Here is an 18,318-nt window from a genome sequence, read left to right as displayed (position 1 = left end):
TTACAAGATAATTAAAAATATTTCTTGATTGTTCTTGAAAGCAATAGAAAACACTATAATCTACAAGAAATTACCAGAAAGGTATGAATAGATACCAGAAGTTGTGAAGAATGAAATGTGGGAAGCAGGTTTCATTGTTTTGCAATTACATACAAGTTTATATCAATTCGATCTTCTAGGTTATAAGTACTCCTGCTAACAAATTAAAAATAATGCTAATTAAACAACTACTGAAATGCAAAATGCGAAATCTGATTCCCTTATTGGACGATATAAACATTCATCTTTATCCTGCAAAAGAAATTATCTTTCTAGCTGCTCTACATGCTGGGATGTGCTTCTCAAGAATTTCATATCACTGCAATACTGCCTGTGGCGAAAAAGGAAAAAAAATGATAGAGAAACCATTATTTTTTTTAAATTGAAATTGGGCCTGTACAACTTTTATAAGTAGTACCTTATAAGTAGTACCTTTTCAAATACCAACTTTTCAGAGAAAAAGCTGTGCAATCTAAGGAAAAAGTGATACCTAAAAAAAAAAGTGCTTTTATGGGCAATTTTTTTATCCCAAAGACCCGTGTGCCTCCTTAAAGCTGCAGCAACCAGCCGCAACGATCAGAACGCCTCTTAATGGCAAATCACAACTCGCCGTTCTTCCTGCGAATGCTCACAGGCAGATGAACGTAGGTCATGGGAGGAAAAATGTTATAACACAACTATTATCAAAAAATGCTCCGAAAGGCACCCCACATAGCAGCAAGTCAATCAAGCCGACAACGTTGATGTGAAGAATGCCGCTGCACCAGCACACCTCTGCCGATCTCGTGTAACGCCATCAGCAACAATCATTCCCCTCTGAGGTCCTTTGTTGTTTTAGGGGCAAAGCCCTTTGGGGGCTAGGGCTGTTGGCGTCTACTGTTGTTGGCGTAATCGTTGTCTCATGTAGTCACAGTACTAAAACACTGGGAAACTCATTTATGCCTTGCGCTAGAACGTAACGCGTACTAAAAGAACACCGGTTTACACCTCGCACTAGAGAGCTTTGTGCTCCAAAGTGAAGAGACTTTTACAGCAAAGCTGCATACCTCTACCTCCCAACGGTTTCACGTCCGTTGGAAAAAACACCAAGAATACACTTATACACTGCATGTTTTGCTCCTCCCCAGGCTTCACATTAGTGGAGATGGCTTGGGATTTTTTTACCAAGCCTAAAAGTGTGTCATTTTCGACAACAATGACATTGTGAGAGGCCTTTGTAAATGTCTACGATGCAGTGCTGGATGCTGCAACATTCAAATAGAAGCAGCTGCATTGTTTAACTGCTGAGAACTTCAGCAGTTACACTCCTTATCTTCCCTTTTTCAGACAGCTGGTATTCCTGGCACCATCGCTTCGCTATCACCAACTCAGTGTCCCCAGCAGCCATGTCTCAATGTGTGGCTTTGTTCTTCGTATCGGCTGCCAGACAATCTAGCTTTGACACGAGGCTAGCACCTGGCAACCTCGCATCAAGCAGTGTGCAGTTGCAATGAGAAGCATATATCGCGAATCGAAACCTGCTGTCGTACCGTGACCCAGCACACTTGGAAAATGAAGATAACTGCCACCAATGTGCCCACATAGCCACAGTGTGGGCAGGTATACAACAACCCGGCGCGTGTGCAGTGCGACGGAGAAGCATCTTCTCACTTCGGTCGAACCCAGCAGTCTTCTTCGTCATTCTCAAGACGCAGGTCACACAGAAACCCAGTTGGTCAACAGCTACATGACGCCATCGTAAGTTATACAGCAAGGGGCGAGAATTCTCCGCATTCAGCGACTCAATTTGGAGATGGCTTTGCAAGCGGCTTGAAAGAGATTCTCTGCCTTCAGCAAAGAGCAGAACCGTCCAGGTCGCCCAACTAGATTTAGATCACGGGGTTCAACGAGGTGAAGCTACTCACGTAGGTACGAGCTACACGCCCCACAGTGGGGCTCTTCCAGATTACAGTGTAGACTGGTTATAACGTATGTCACGGGAGCCGCAATAGGCAGTGCCGCACTACAAACAAAACATGCGCAAATCCAACCAAGTTGCAAGCTACCGTTCAATAATTCTTTATTTATCACCACCCAAGCGAAAGCCTCTTAAAAATAGCAGTGTGGTCTTTATTTCGTCTTTTTTTTCCCACATTAGACGCTACTGCAGGGTTTACAAGCTGCTGCATGGTCTTACTTGTGTGCATCAACACGCGCATCCGTCAGGCTTACAAACTGCAAGCGTGGATTTAACTTCTTGTGTTTGTGTTTTGATAGAACACGTCTATGTTTCTAAGAGTGTATGAATGGGTGCCACGGGACGTGATAAGAAATTTTCCTTTTTTTTTTTTCCCACCCCAGCTCACGTTCGCCATGGCAAAGGTGCTTGCTTATCACTACAGCGTAGAGGTAGGGAAAGCCTTCGGCATCGCAGTTCGCTATCTCCAGATATTCGAAAAGGAAAAAAACTGTTGCTTATCAGCACAACGTTATAATAGAAACAACTTGGGGAGGGGGGAAGGGGAGCGGCTCACTATCTCCTGAGATGTGTCAAGCAAGGACGGTTGTGGTTATCATGTGCATGCAAACGGAACCCGCGAACTAAAGGGTGCCAATTCTATTCTTTTCTATGTCGAACTTTAAGGAGAGCAGGGAGCGCGCACTGCGTGGGATGGCTGATTCCGTCTTTTTTTATTCTTTCTCGCGACCGTAAAACGATGCCCCAGCTGCACTGGTCCATCAGCGAACCCGCCAAAAAACTGCACTATAAATGGTATTGCACTTTGGGCAACCACGTTATAAGCGGTACGCTTATGCATTGACTTCTACGGGAGGCCTACCAGTGGCCAGGAAAACTTGCGTTACACACGGTCCCGCACTATAAGCGGTTACGTTATAAATGGTCTACACTGTATATCCAGCCACGAGGGGATCTTTATATGCACCAAAATCTCAAAACAGGGGCGTTTTTGCTTTTTGTCTCCATCAGAAATACAGCCCCCATTGCTGGGATTAAACTTTCACCGTTTGGGCTCACCTGCACAACGCCTCAGCCACTGAGGCGGGTAGGTTGCCTAACCAACAAAGCAGTACAGAAAGACAGGAACACCAGAGGGAACAAACCCCCTTGTGGGCAAGAAACACAATCTCACAAAAATTATTCACAGCCCGACCAGAAGGGCTACTTGGAAAACACGACTTGGAAAGATGGGGATCACAGATCAATGTTACTTAATAAACAGTTTGAAATTCGCAGGTGACGCTGTCTCATTACATCAGCCCTGCCGAGATCTGTACAAGGGAAGCTCAGCAACCAGGATAAAAAAAAAAAAAAGCGAAAGGTACAGGTAAACAAACATTTGGAAAGGGGCCCTTTCATAGCTAGGGTCACACAGCAGGAGGTGTGTCTCAACAAGTGGAAGTGCATGTTATGTCACCGGTTATGCGTACTACGCATGCATTACGAACTTAGCAGGCAAGCAGGCTTCACCTACGAACTCTGTCCCAGTTTTTCGCTCCACAAGGCCCTGTGATCCCAACCCGCGGGGCACTGGTCAGCCACCGTGACAGCAGTCCGGGAAAAAAGGCAATCAGGGCCCTACAGTACACATTTATTACCATCTAAATAAAAGGGCACGGCCTAATAAAGGTGGAGGAAGAGGCAATCCTTCCTCCATTCGGAATTTGCAAAAAACACTTCAATGGGAAAAAAAAAAAAAAGACGAGAAACACACTCACGCCTACCCAAGCTGGGAAAATGGCTCAGACAAAGGGGCTTCAATCGTAAGGAAGAAGAAGGGGGTAGACAACAGCTTCCTTCTGAGTCGCGAGTCCCTGTTCAAAAAGCCTGGCCTCGCTGAAGTTAGCTGTGGACTCCAGACTTCATGCGTACCATCCATACCAGTCCTGGTATCATTTACATCCCATCCCGAGCCAGTTCACCATACTGATGATGATGATGATGTTAGGTTTTCTTGGCGCAAGGGCATCAAGGCCAAAGAGCGCCAGTACTATGGTGAGGATTATTCAAGTGAGAATATAAAGTACAGAATATATAATAAAAGGTATCTCAGGTTTCTGTTGGTGTAGAGGGCCAAGAATTGGTGTAGAGGGCCAAGTAAAAACATTTGACACTATGACAGGCATTTTCTACGTGCACCCCTTGCCACCGTTTTTGTGGTAGCAATGAGTGGCCCTACCGGGTTCTAGCATGCGATGGTGGCTCGGCTCACGGGTGATACGACACATACCTTAAAAAATCTACGTCCGAGAGGTACTTAAAAACACGGTTAGTAGAGAAAAGTGGCTCGTCTGATAAAAACAGCAATGGGTGTTGAGGGATCATGCGCGTGTACAATTCTGGAAAATGAAGCTTTCTTTGCGGTTCAAGTAGTTTGCACTCTACCAGTACGTGAATGACTGATAGCGACCCTCCACACCTCAAGCAGCGTGGCTGTTCTGTTCCTTTCAATAGGTACGCATGTGTGGCATGGGTATGGCCTATGCGCAGTCTACAGAGAGTAACCTCTATGATCCTGTCTCGTTTCTCACAGATCGATCTAGTACCTAACTTGGGTTTTACCATGTGCAATTTGTTTGCTGTTTCCCCATTCCAATCTTCCTGCCATTGGTCGCGCAGCCTCTTACGTACGTACGCTTTAAGATCCTCGTACGGGACGCTTTGAATATCTAGGTCACTCCGAAGAGCTGCAGTTACAGCATTCCTGTCTGCTTGCTCATTTCCGGCTATGCCGCAGTGACCTGGGACCCAACAGACAGTGATTTCAAGTTTTTGTTTGTGGGCTGAGCACAGTAGTTTTAGCAATTGATTAAAGACTGGATTTTTTTGTAACTTTCCTGACGCTAAAGCCTGCACAGCACTTTGAGAATCAGTGAATATCACTGACTTTTGGACATTGTTCTCAATAATATATTCTACAGCCAATACAAGGCCCCGTGTTTCAGCAGTCAATATAGATGTGGCTTCAGGCATAGTCTTTGACGTGGAAAAGTTGGGACCATGTGCAGCACATGATACTGCACCAGCTGACTTGGACGCATCTGTGTAGAACTCAGATGCTCTGTACTTGTTCTGCAAAAACAAAAAATGCTGCATAATTAATTCCTTTGGAGCGGTTCTTTTGTCAATCTTCATAAAAGAGAGATCATAAGAGATAGGGCAGAGATCCCATGGAGGGACAAAGTCAGCAAAGCTGGTTTTCTGAGCGTCAGTGAAGGATATTCCCAGGCCTGCGGCCAGTGCCCTCACCGACAGAAGGAATGGCTCAGCCATGGCAGGTCGCTTTTCAGAAAGCTTGATTGCCTGGTTACCTAGAGTGCTGTTCGGGTGTCCGGTCAAGGATGTCACTTTTAGAGCATAATTCAACCCAGTGTACTTCCGCTGTGTTTCAAGAGACCACTGATTGGCTTCCACATACAGGCTTAAAACAGGGCTTGTTCGGAAAGCGCCTGTAGCCAGACGAAGGCCAAGATGGTAGACAGGGTCTAACATCTTTAGTGCTGTTCTCGCGGCAGATTGATAAACAAGACACCCGTAGTCGATGCGGGACCTCACAAGGCTATTGAATAAGGCCAATAGGCACTTTGTGTCAGTACCCCAAGTCTGGTGTGAGAGGACTTTCAGGATCCTGACTGTATCCAAACATTTAACTTTAAGGCGTTTGAGGTGTGCAATGAATGAAAGTTTGTCATCAAGCACAACCCCAAGGAACTTGTGCTCCTTTTTTACTGCTATGGGTGTTTCATTGAGTTTAATAACAGGATCTGGGCGGATACCACGCTGCCTAGAGAAGACCACACACGTGCTTTTTTCTGGGTTAAAACAGAAGCCATTCTCATCTGCCCATTTTGTAAGTTTGTTTGCAGCTAGTTGGATTTGCCTCTCACAAATGGACATATTACATGATTTAAACGCAATGTGCACATCATCAACATATAGCGAGTAGGATATGGAGCGAGGCAGTGCAGTTCCTAAGGAATTCATTTTAACAATAAAAAGGGTGCAGCTGAGCACACCACCCTGCGGCACTCCATTTTCTTGGACGAACATCCTCGAGAGGACATTTCCAACCCTAACCTGAAAGGTGCGCTCCGAAAGGTAATCTTTCAAACTGTTCAGCATGTTTCCACAAACTCCAAGGCGGCGAAGATCGCAAAGAATACCGTAACGCCAGGCTGTGTCGTAAGCTTTCTGGAGGTCAAAGAAAACTGATAAACAATGCTGCTTATGAACAAATGCATCCCTGATGTAGGATTCAATAGCCACTAGGTGGTCTGCTGTCGATCTACCAGAGCGAAAACCCGCCTGGCGATTGTCTATAATACCATGGTACTCAAGAAAATAGATAAGGCGACGGTTAATCATTTTTTCGAAGACCTTGCATAAGCAACTGGTTAAAGCGACCGGTCTGAAACTAGTTGCAAGTGATGGATCTTTCCCCTCCTTTAGAATCGGCACCACAATAGCTTCTTTCCACACTTTTGGAAATTGCCCTGCACGCCAGATCTTGTTAAACAACAGTAAGAGCACTTCTAGCGTGTCGTCGTGCAGGTGCTTAATCATGGTGTATGTTATTCGGTCTCGACCTGGTGATGATTTACCACAAGTAGTCAGCGCCACTTTAAGCTCCTGCATAGTGAAGGGGCAATTATACCCTACCTCAGACTGCCGTTTGTCACGTACAATCTTCCGTTCCTCTGCATTCTTGTGTCTCAGGAAGTTATTTGAATAGTGAGCTGAGCTTGATACATACTCAAAATGCTTGCCTAGGGCATTCGCTTGGTCTTGTAAAGTGTCTCCACTTGTGCTGACCAAAGGGTACGTAAGAGTGCTACTTCCTCGGAGTGCTTTAATTCTCCTCCATACTTTCCGCGTGTCAGTATATGATGTGATTGATGACACAAAACGATTCCAGCTTTCTTTTTTCGCAATACGCCGAATCCGTCTGCCATTGGCCTTTGCCCGCTTGAAAAGTACCAAATTTTCAGTCGTTGGGCACCTACGCAAGACACCCCATGCCTTATTCTGTTCCTTACGGGCCTGCCTGCAATCATCATTCCACCAAGGTTTCGGCTTAGCAACCCTACTAGAAGAAGTCTGGGGGATGGACTTCAGCGCAGCTTCAATTATATGGGTGGTCAGAGTCTCAGCAGCTTCATCAATACCAAGGTTGTCTATAAGTGTATAGTGACACTCAGAGAGCTCTTTGAATTTTTTCCAGTCTGCGGCCTCCTCCTTGAACTTTTGTGGGCATGGAGTGTTGTCTTGTTTATTGTCTACAAGCTTGAGGCTCACTGGAAAGTGGTCACTTCCGTACAGGTTATTAATGACCTTCCACTGGAGTGCTGGAAACAGAACTGGAGAGGCTATGGCGAGATCTATGCAGGAGTACGTGGCATGTGTTGTGTTATAATATGTTGGGTCTTTCTTGTTAAGTATGCATGCTCCAGATGATAGCAGAAACTTTTCAACGAGGCGTCCTCTAGCATCCGTGCGTGCAGAACCCCAGAGTGGGTGGTGAGCATTACAATCCCCAACTAGCAGGTACGGCTCTGGCAGCTGATCAACTAATGTTTCAAACTCCATACTGGAGAGCCCGTGGTCTGGAGGTATGTACAGTGAGCATACTGTTACCAGTTTATTAAAGATAATGGCTCGTATGGCTACAGCCTCTAAACTGGTCTGTAGCGGTAAGAACTGGCATGCCACTGATTTTTGCACGATAATCGCAACTCCTCCAGAGGGATGCATGCAGCCATCCCTGTCTTTCCTAAATACAGAGTAGTTCTTTAAGAAGTTAGTTTGGTTCGTCCTCAAGTGTGTCTCCTGGAGACACATAATACTTATTTGGTGTTGTGACAGCAATTCATAGATATCGTCCAAGTTTTTCAGGAGGCCTCTGCAGTTCCATTGGACTACATTATCAGTTACCATCAGCTTATGCTGAACAAGGATTAAGGAAGTGCCATGCTGTCACCCTCCCAGGCTCAAGACACCTTCCCCGGAGCCGTGACCCTAGGTGTCTTTTGCTTTGAACGGTCGAGCGACGTGCCGCGCCCTATCGGCGTACCACGCAACGGAGGGCTTGGCGTTGTGTCCATGGCTTCTTGCGAAGCCTCGTCAGCAGGGCTAGGCTGGCTGGTTGCGGCAGCCTGCCTCTCAGCAGGGACCGGCACTGCAGTGCCAGCAAGGGGCCTAGCGTTGGCATCAAGGGGTGCTGGGGCAGCCCTTGACGCTTCTTTTGTGGCATGTGCAGTGGCCTTAGCCACCGGCACTGAGGGGGCTTGGGGTGTCCCTTGGGGCCTCACTGGGAGGGTTCCAAGGGGAACTCGAACCGAGTGTAGCGCCGCCCCCCGTCGCGCTACATCGGCAAAGCTAGTGTGTGTCAGGAACAGTCTCTGTCGTGCTTCCCTAAAGGTAATGTTTTCCTTATACTTCAGAGCAATTATTTCTTTTTCTTTCTTCCATTGCGGGCACAAGCGCGAGTACGCGGCGTGCTCTCCCATGCAGTTTACACAGTGGAGTGGAGCTTCACAGGTGTCAGACGAGTGGTCGGGGAGGCTACACTTTGGACATGCTGCCTTGCCTCGGCAGCTCAGTGAACCATGGCCAAATCTTTGGCATTTATAGCAGCGTCGGGGGTTTGGAATATACAAACGCACAGGGATTTTAACGTAGCCTGCCTCGACAGACTCGGGCAGTACACTGGTCAAGAATGTGAGGATTACATGCTTGGTCGAAATTTCCTTCCCATCTCTACGTATTTTGATTCGTTGAACATTCACAACATTCTGGCCCTCGAACCCTTCCAGGAGTTCTTGCTCAGACAAGTTCAGAAAGTCTTCATCAGAGATAACACCTTTGGTAGTGTTCATGGATCGGTGGGGACTGATGCTCACAGGATTGTCGCCAACAGTGCTTATTTTCGTCAACTTGGCACACTGAGCTGCATCTTGTACTTCTAGGAGGAGGTCACCGCTTCCCAACTTGCTTACTTTATAAACGCCGCCTAGCTCATTCGTTAGAACTTTTGCTACCAAGAATGGTGACAGACGTCTCATTGACAAGCCTTCTTTTTCACAGTGCATGACGTGGAACTTTAGGAAATTTTCTGACTTTTTAGGAGTGAAGAACTGCTGGACTGCTTCGTTGCGTCCCCGTTTCGGAGGACGATCATGGGATGCAGAAAATCTTGTTGCCATAACAAGTGAAATCAATTCAGCAGCTATGCTGGCCGCCCACCACCGAGCCCAACCTGGGAACGCGCTAGATGCGCGTTAGCCATACATAGCTGCTATAACCCTGTTTAAGTCCTCAAGGTTGATTCCTTACCCAGGGTTAACCCTCGCCGCCTGGAAATGTGCAGAAATGAGGAAAAGAAGAGATGACAGGATAGGGGTAGAAAAGAAGACAGGAAGGTGAAAGAGCTGAGAGGGAGGCAGGAAAAGGCGACTGGCTGGTTCCCCCCGGGCGGGTCAGACCGGGGGCACCGTCTGCGAGAAGCAGGGGCCAAAGTGGTGTGTTGCCTCTACCGGGGGGCCATGAAGGTCCAAAACAACCCCGGCTTTGGCTCAGCCACCAGGATTCCCTTTTCCCCGGACACGGCTCAGCCACGCACAGCTGGGGCGTGGGTGGGTCCAACCCACATGTGCTCGGGTCCGTGGTGTTGCAAGTCACCAAGTGCCTACAGCAGTAGGCACCCCTGCGGAGCTCGGGACCGTGGTGGCGCTACTCACCAAAACACCTTGAGTACACAAGGTGCCCCCTGCGGGGCAGTTCACCATACTGATCTTTTCTGTGCCCTCAGTGAGGGCTTTGTGTCGGAAATGCAGCCATGTTGCAAGCCAGGCAAGTATGGGTGGAAATCTGTCGGCTGTCACCGTGGCCCCCATGGTGGCATGGCACTTTAGCGACAGTTATCCCCATAGTATACACCAATATGCAACATTATGATAAGCACCACAGTGGCAGGAAGGCCATGACAGAACGGCCTACCTACTCTGACATTACAGAGGGCGTTTTAAACTATTCAGTAGCCCAGCATCGAGACATATTTATACCACCACCCTCTAAGGCTGCCTTTTCCAGCTGGGCGTGGAAAAAACAAAATCAAAGTGAGCCCTCCAGACTTTGAGGGCGAACTTTCGAAGCCAATACCGCGTAACATTACGACACTGACTACCAGCCAGTGCTCACCTGTCCGCAGAGGTCGATGTCGAAAAACAGGTTGTAGAGGACGCTGATGTCCCGATAGTGGCGGAAGTTGCTCCCTCGGCCAGCCTTGATGTGCTGCACAAGAGGGCACAACACCCTTCTTTTAATTAACACATTGTGGAGTCATCAGCATGCGATAGTGATGCAAGTGTCGTTTACAACGCCGGTGCCTCCCTGCCCAACTGCAATGCACCATGGGCAATGCAAAGCCTGACACTTCGCTTAAAGGGACTGACAACCGATTTCTGTGGAATACAGTGGAACCCTGATAATACGACTTTCGAGGGACTGCGCAAAAGTGTCGTATGATTGGGGTGTGCGTAAATGCCACCCTAGCAGACGGTCTCGCACGACAGTTGGGCTAAGACCGTATCTAAACTTCTACAGTTAGGGCGTTCTCGGGTAATTTGCAAACCCCTAGCTGAAATCCGACCGAGCACTACATGAGGGTAAAGGAGAGAGTGCGGCCAAGGCTGCAGGCAAGCGGGCGATGAATGCGGGAGTTTGGTCATCGCAGTGGGACGCTGTGTATACGTTTTCACGTTTGTTGGCTCGATGGCATCATGGCAGCTTCGAAACTGGCCCGCCGGCTACCTGGACTTGGCTTCTCACGGTTCAGACGTTGGCGCTCCCGCCCACCAGTACGCACCTCTTCACTTGAGTCTGCTCAGGAAGTGGTCAAGCCAACCGCAGACTGTTTACCTTTGCACATCATCAAACGGGGGTCAAGAAACACAGGCCGGGACGAGATGGTGGATCGGCGTAAAAGGTGGGAGCGTCCACATGCACCCGAGCGTTGTACAATGGGGGTTTTTAATGGATTGCTCCTAAGGGGAGTTTGCCGAGACCACAGCGGTATCCGTCGTAAGAAGCGGGTCGTCGTAAAAGCGGGGGGCATATGATCGAGATTCCATCGTATAGGCTGCCTATCACAAATGAAAGTGTGTCAGTTCAAACACCTTGAACCAAAACGGCTTCCCTGATAGGGGCCTAGAACATTGGAAAGCGCAATGTTCTGATCTACCAGCATCACGCATGACAGCAAAAGGAATGCTGCCAACCCTGACAATGAGCTGTGCGGCAACATGCTTTTAACTGTGCACGAGATGAAAAGACGTATTTAAATACCTGACCCCAGCTGAAACAATGATAAAATGCAGTCTTTCCTATTCCTTTACGTGGTTTTTGAATGTACACACAAATACAGGTAGCATCACTTATCGGCGCAACCTTTTAGACTTCAGAAAGTTTAGCGCCAAATTAAAGCTATTTCTGCCAATTCATTTAGAAATTTCTTGTGGTTACTGCACTATATAAAATGCTGGCATTCACATAAGCTGGGGGACATGCCCTTCATACACAATGGTTGTCTTTCGCTTTAACTCAACGCACCGACAGCACTAGAGCCACTAGATCAGGTTTCCGAGTATTGGCGCTCTTTTCTGTCATTGTTGTATGCCGCCGACAGCGGGCAGTGGTTGAGCCGCGTCACGTGACATTTGTTTTCCCCGGGAAGACCCTTGGGCGCTGACATTTTGGTGCCTCTGTGTTGCCGCGGGGGCACGTTCTTCCATAAAGCGCGATTTTCGGAGCGCAATGTGGCTGTACGACATGCTGAGAGTGAGTTTTTTAAGGCCCAGGCAGAGTAGCGATGCCACGCTTGCTTTGTACCAGGCTGTTTCAACCGGACGGAAGGTGGAAAATGGCTGCTTTGCTTCCCGCTGCAAAAGAACGACCGTGGCCTAGCAAAACCTACAGCCACTGGTAAAGTGTAGATTACTTGGTGGCTTCAGCGTAACCTAGAACCACTGAATAAGCTATGCTAGGGTAACCAAGCGTGACCCTGTCGCACCGGCGTGCAGGCTTGAAATCCTCAAAAAGTACACCGAGCTGTCATGGTTGCCAATTGGCGTCCGGACCGATTGCGCCCGCCAATGTCGGCCGCAATAGGTCGAATAAAACTGGCCACTCTGGTGTTAGGTACCAAAATGGCTGCCGCCATGCGTCAGTGTCGTTACTTTTAAGCATAGCTTGTTTAGCTGCTCTAGACCACACTACACGACTGCGCCCCCTGTCCCCTTGGTCGCGAGGCAAGTGCCCAAATTGTGCAACGCTCCCTTGCCGCTCCACCACAGTAAAGAACGTGTCCACAGCGCACTAAAATCTGCCTGCCCCAGCTACATGCTTCCATCTTAATTAAAACAGGCTGCAGATTGGAGGAGGAGGCTACAAACACACAGTACTATGTGTCCCCACTTGTGTCCTGAGAATGTTTCTGTTACCTTACTACAAATGTAAAGGGCCCAACTACCAACCGTGTTACAGATAAATAGAGGCGGTGCACCTTTTGGTTATACCAGTATGGTATTGGTTTTACAGTGCCGACTTTTCTGGCTCCTTTGTTGTTAGCTATCAATGGCCTACGCTGTACTAGGGAAAAAAATAGCTGCAGACTCCTATAGGACACTCAATTCATGAGCATTGACATTACGACATTTTCCAGAAGCCCCAAAAATGTCCCTCTGTCAGCCTTGACAGCTGAGAGTGAGCGAAACAAGGGGCAGTGTTTACCCAGAGTTGTGCAATATACACTAGTTGTGAAACTCCACTTCGGAGCCTACGTGGCGCAAAGCTGAGGGGGCAAGTGTATTGGCACAGCATCCAGGGGGCCAAGAACTGGGCTTTGCTTATAAGCACAACTTAATAAAGTAAAGCTCGCTCATCAAATCAAAAAAATTCCCCCGCATTTCCCCGAGGGGGAGAATGTGAAAGTGCGAATGCACGGTTGTCGGCCCGCTTGCGGCGCTTGCGCTCGGCCCCCGCAGCCCACCGCCTCGCCGCCTTCTCTTCCATCTCTTCCATCGGGTTTGTAGTATCACGTGTACACCACGCAGTTATCAAGCCGCTATAACGCCGCTGAGTCGCCAACGCACGCCGCTGACGACGTAGTTTGAATGCGTTAAAGATATAAAGCGCGTTACTAACACTGATATCAGCGTCGCGTCCGTGGCTTAGTCGGTAAAGCGTCGCGCTGCGGCCGCAAAGTCCTCGGATCGAAACCTGGCGCCGGATGCTGTTTTTTTTTATATATAGAGAGGAGGACTGCGGACGCCGCTGCCGCCGCCGACGCCGCCGCCGCCGGCGGCGGTGGATGGTTTGGGGTCGCTTATAAAGTGCATTCGCACTTAAAACACCAAATTAGGTGCTGTTTCCTTATGTTTCCACAGCTTTCCTTTTAGGACTGATGGCAGCAGCTGCAAGCACTTGAGTGCCACTTGAACTTTCTGCCGACAGATGGCAGGCTACTCAACTTGCCCCTAGCTTGCCCGTGTTTGCCCCCCAACCGCGGACCGGCTTTTCATACACGGGGCCTACAGGGAGTCTCGCATTTGGTATACATCGAGTAACTGGTGTCTTCCATCTCCTGTTCCCTCACACCAGGTGTCCCAATATCACTGTAACACCCAGACCTCAACTCTTGCACCTCTGGTCTCCTATTCGGTTGTTACCGCCCAAGCCCCGCCAGTGCCAGAGGAGGTGATGCAAAGGTCCCCCCTTGGTCCGGCACGGGACGTCGTGGGGACAGCAGCCACTCACGGCGGCCTCGGTCTGGCTGAGGAAGAGCAGTAGGGGCAGGCGTCCGCAGTGGCTGAAGCCGGAGGAGCCCAGGGGCAGCTGGTGCAGCAGGTAGCGCATGAAGCTCACCTCCCGCGCACGCGACAGCGTGCCCACCAGCACCGCCTCCGCTCCCTCTGCGCAGGCAAAGATGGACGAGAAGGGCTAAGGCGAAGGCTTCGTGTGCGTAGAACGTCGAAAATTAGACAATGACAGGACAAGCACTCCCTCAAAACTGGTTCTAGCTGAAGCCTTGCATAAATATGTGTCTAAATACTGGGAGCGTGAACAAAGGGAAAACGAAAATACATAAAGAACAGTGAGACAGCTACAATCACAGTGAGGCACAGATGTGTCGCTGATGCACCAGTCCCCTTCTCTCTTAATATACTAAAAAGCTTGGAACAGCTCCCTGGCCACTGCATTATCGCTCCTGCCAAAATTGCAATCTGCCCAAAGAAAGGGTGGCATTTGGTCTGCAAAGCTTTGAAAGGTCTGCTGCAGTGTTCACAAGTGGTCATTAATAACCTTACGCACGTACATTTACCTGCACCACAATCAGGACTATGTGTTCACTTTTGACCTCTTTTCTGTCACACATTACTGTAACACATGTGACAGCAGTGACTGCTTGCTTACACAAGCCTTTGGGGACATCAGCATCACTTTCATTGAGAAGTTAAATCCCCCGAGATACTAACTCCTCGGCAGCAATTCAGGCCTGCATGGGGAGGCGTCACTGTGATCTGCAGATCGCCTATGTTTGTTGGCTTTAGTAGATCACTTGACTGTTCTTTACTTTGATGAGCATGTCACCAGAAGTTAGATCTTTTGCTGCGCAGTTACACTCAAACCCCGCAACAACAAAACCGCCGGAGAAAGCCGAAAAATTCTCTTTTGCGGTAATACTACTGCCCCAAGAATGAAACATAATCGCCCACAAACTGAAAATTTGTTTCTGAAAGTTGGTTATATTACTTTGGAAGCCTTACCTTGCAGCAACTTCACAGCTCAGAACTACCACTACAAGAAGTGGTCCATTGCTAGTCGTCGTGTGCCCCCAGGAACGACCGAATCGTGTCAAACGCACCCAAAACATCCCGCAGGTTCGCCTTCTCAGAACGTTTTTCTCCTTGATCCTTGGCACCGAGTATGTCCTAGCATGCAAGGGAAGTCCAGCTTCTTCTACTGACGAACTTTTCCAGACAGCGGCACCTCGTTGCAATGCTGTCCGCAAAACTAAGAAAGCACTGCGTTGTTGACGCGCAGAAAGGCCACAGTCATCACTGTTTTGTTTTGCACATGTGCACCATTATAGAGTGGCGTCCTTGCCTTTTAAATAATGGTAGAGCGATCTGCAGGCGGTTCCAAACCCGTCGACGCTATCCTCCCTTTCTCCACTTGGGCCACTGACTTCAGCAATGACGGCTGCCTTATCTGGTAGCGATAAAAACTTCTGCTGTTTGCTGTCCAAGGTATCTTACTGTGAGCACATGTGGCAATTACGACACACACAGAACGCATGCACTCTGTTGAGCAATATCCGGCTAGCGTAGCCCAAGCCAAAGTCGTGGCGTGAGTCACCATGTGTCGCCCCCTGGTGCTGTCGCCGCGGGTGTCGCTGCGATGCTGCCTTCACGGCAGCCTACTGCCCGATCTTTTCTCAAACGAATATGGTGACGGCCATACAAGCACGCTGTGGCCTAAGTTTAGGTACTTTTGAGTCCGAAAAAAAAAAAAAGATTTTGAGCACTTTTTCTACAATGGGTAGATAAAATGCCGACTGGACTTGCAGCGAATTTCGTTAACACAGAATCGCTTTCCAAAAATATTTCATTGCCACGAGATATAAAATACATGGGCTTCTATGGATATTTCGTTGCCATGGGAATTTCGTACTCGCGAGATTCCGTTACCCTGGGGTTTGACTGTATTCCAATTACACACTTTCAATAAATTTTGCAATCAGGAACACCGAGTTGATGGTAATCGGGGTTTCCTTGTCCACTGATTGCATAACCAAAAATTGGGGGTAGTTTCCTGGGTTTGCAAAAACAAGGTTTGAGATTGGCTGGAAAATGGCTTCGGTGTAGGCCATTTTCGGGACCCGATCAAATTGAAAAAGGGGTTTAGAGGATCCCATGCACCATAGTCCAAAGCAGGGGACGAGGGTACTTTCTTCATTGACTTTAACCTGATGGCCCATGAAGTCTCAGAGCGCCCTGCCTGGTAGACAGACCGGGGAGCTTGACCAGGGCTCCGACAATTACCATTGGTGGTTTTTTACCCTCCACCTATACACACCTCGGCACGGTCAGTTACAGCTTGTGTTTGGGGGCTTGGGGTCGACGGTGTTGCTACTTGCCGTCACCTTGACGACACAAGGTGTCCCATGTGTGGAAGGCCAGAAAATTCAGAAATAAAAGGCATTTCTTCCCTTTCTAGACTTGCCGAAATACTGGAAGCATGATAGTTCTGCTCTTCCTATCATGAACACTACAAAAAGCAGTTGTAACTTTTATTTATTTATACAGTCTACGCCCGTTACAACGGACCCTCTGAATCCGGAAAAAAACGTCCGCTGTAGCCGAAGTATGCAGTATCCGACCGGGGAAGGGGGGGGGGGGGGTATGAGCCCTAAAGTGGGTACTTTGACGATATTGCATATGCATAGTACATACACCTTGTTCTTTCTACACGCCTGCAGCACCTCTGCACAGCGTTCCCACGAGGGCAAAGAATCACGTAAACACAGTTTCCAAAGCTTAGCACCGGCATTTGGAAAAGGCCTAGCGCATGCGGTCAAGCGTGTAAAGACGCATGATGAGCTGAGCAAATAAAGCAAGAATATAACTAGGCGCAATTATTAACCAGCTATAAAACATCAGGCATGGCCATCAGCATTAGCTAGGCTCTTTCAAATCCCCCCATGACAAGGCAGGTTTTCCCAAAACCGTTTGTCAACAAATCGGATCGCTGCCTGAAATTCCCTCAAGGCAGCTTACATTTTTAGCGATTTTAGTCTGGTCATTGAAACAGCTGTAATGAAATAATCTGATGACGGACAGCTGTAAAATTGAAAGTTAGACCAGTTGGACTGTGCATGGTTACTGGCAGATTGCGCACAATGAATGGGGAACAACCCCCTACTTGAAGCATTTCTTACCTTTTTCACCGAACGGAACGGGAACGATGCATGCGTGGGAATAATAAAACCCGAAATTCACTTACCCAGAGTTTTTATTACATAAAAAGACTGACGAAGGCAGACTCGCCTCCGAGTGCACCACTTTGTGTATTCGATTGATTGATTGTGGGGTTTAACGCGCCGACGCAACGCAGGCGATGAGGCGCGCCGTAGTGGAGGGCTCCGGATTAATTTTGACCACCTGGGGATCTTTAAGGTGCGCCGAAATCTCGTACACACCGGCGTTTTTGCTTTTCGCCTCCATCAGAAAAGCGGCCGCCGCGGCCGGGAATCGAACCCGCGTCCTCGTGCTCAGCAGCGCAACGCCTTAGCCACTTAGCCACCGCGGCGGGTCACTTTGTGTATTCGATAGCCCCGTTTTCAATCTCACCGAAGTCGCGTTTATCGGCAGCGGCCTTGTTCTTGACGGTAGAGCGGATCGTCTGCTTAGACAGGCCTGTACTTCTGGCGATGTTGGCAGTTGATTGATTGTAGGGTTTAACGCGCCGACGGAACGCAGGCGATGAGGCGCGCCGTAGTGGAGGGCTCCGGATTAATTTTGACCACCTGGGGATCTTTAACGTGCGCCGAAATCTCGAACACACGGGCGTTTTTGCTTTTCGCCTCCATCGAAAAGCGGCCGCCGCGATGTTGGCAGTTCTTCACCCATGTTCAACAGCGTTAATTACGCTTAATTTATCCAACAGCGAAATCAGCTACCCTGCTGCTCATGCCGCTGGTCGCACAAAAAAAAAAAAAAAAAGCCACTGGCACTGCCTTGGCTTGGCTGCGCCAACGACCCGGCTGCCAGCAATGTTGCCGGACATAACAGTTTTCTTGCCAAAATAAACAAAAAAAAAAGCACATTGGGTGCCGGCCCCGTGGAAGTCCGCTATAAACATTCAGCCGAAACAATTTTCGCCTAATATTTAGTCTGTTGTAGCCGATAGTCTGCTCTAGCGGGCCCGTTATGAGCGGAGCAGACTCCATTTAAAATGCATGGGGACCAGACAAACCAACAGAAATGGTCTGTTGTAAGCGAAAGTCCGTTGTTGCCGGATCCGCTGTAACGAGTGTAGACTGTATATTTTTATTGTTGGTGAATTCTCATGGTCAGGGCATTGCAAAGTATCCATTACTACCCACTACTGCTTGTTTGAAGAGATTGATCATTATACCATGCATGATAGCAAGCACTGCACCACTGAAAGGTCCTTCAACACGCAAGAGGGAACTTGCATAATTAATTTGCAGACAGGCCCAG

At 48.5% G+C, this 18,318-nt stretch overlaps 1 protein-coding gene across 3 annotated transcripts in view; it reads right to left on the bottom strand.

Moving 5' to 3' along the window:
• Mttfb2 (mitochondrial transcription factor B2) overlaps positions 1–18,318 on the bottom strand; it is a 53,964-nt gene that overhangs the window by 13,657 nt on the left and 21,989 nt on the right. For all 3 annotated transcript variants that reach the window (XM_077705022.1, XM_077705020.1, XM_077705021.1), the window contains 2 exons: positions 13,850–14,004; positions 10,235–10,327 (listed from right to left, as the gene is read on the bottom strand). In XM_077705022.1, coding sequence (XP_077561148.1) covers positions 10,235–10,327; positions 13,850–14,004 — 248 coding nt within the window. The remainder of the gene's footprint in view (positions 1–10,234; positions 10,328–13,849; positions 14,005–18,318) is intronic.

Source organism: Haemaphysalis longicornis, unplaced genomic scaffold (genome assembly GCF_048455015.1).
Source record: "Haemaphysalis longicornis isolate Haplotype H1 unplaced genomic scaffold, Haemaphysalis longicornis Haplotype H1 scaffold_3, whole genome shotgun sequence".
Classification (NCBI taxonomy): Eukaryota; Metazoa; Arthropoda; class Arachnida; order Ixodida; family Ixodidae; genus Haemaphysalis; species Haemaphysalis longicornis.
This window is presented reverse-complemented; position numbering and strand designations above follow the sequence as displayed.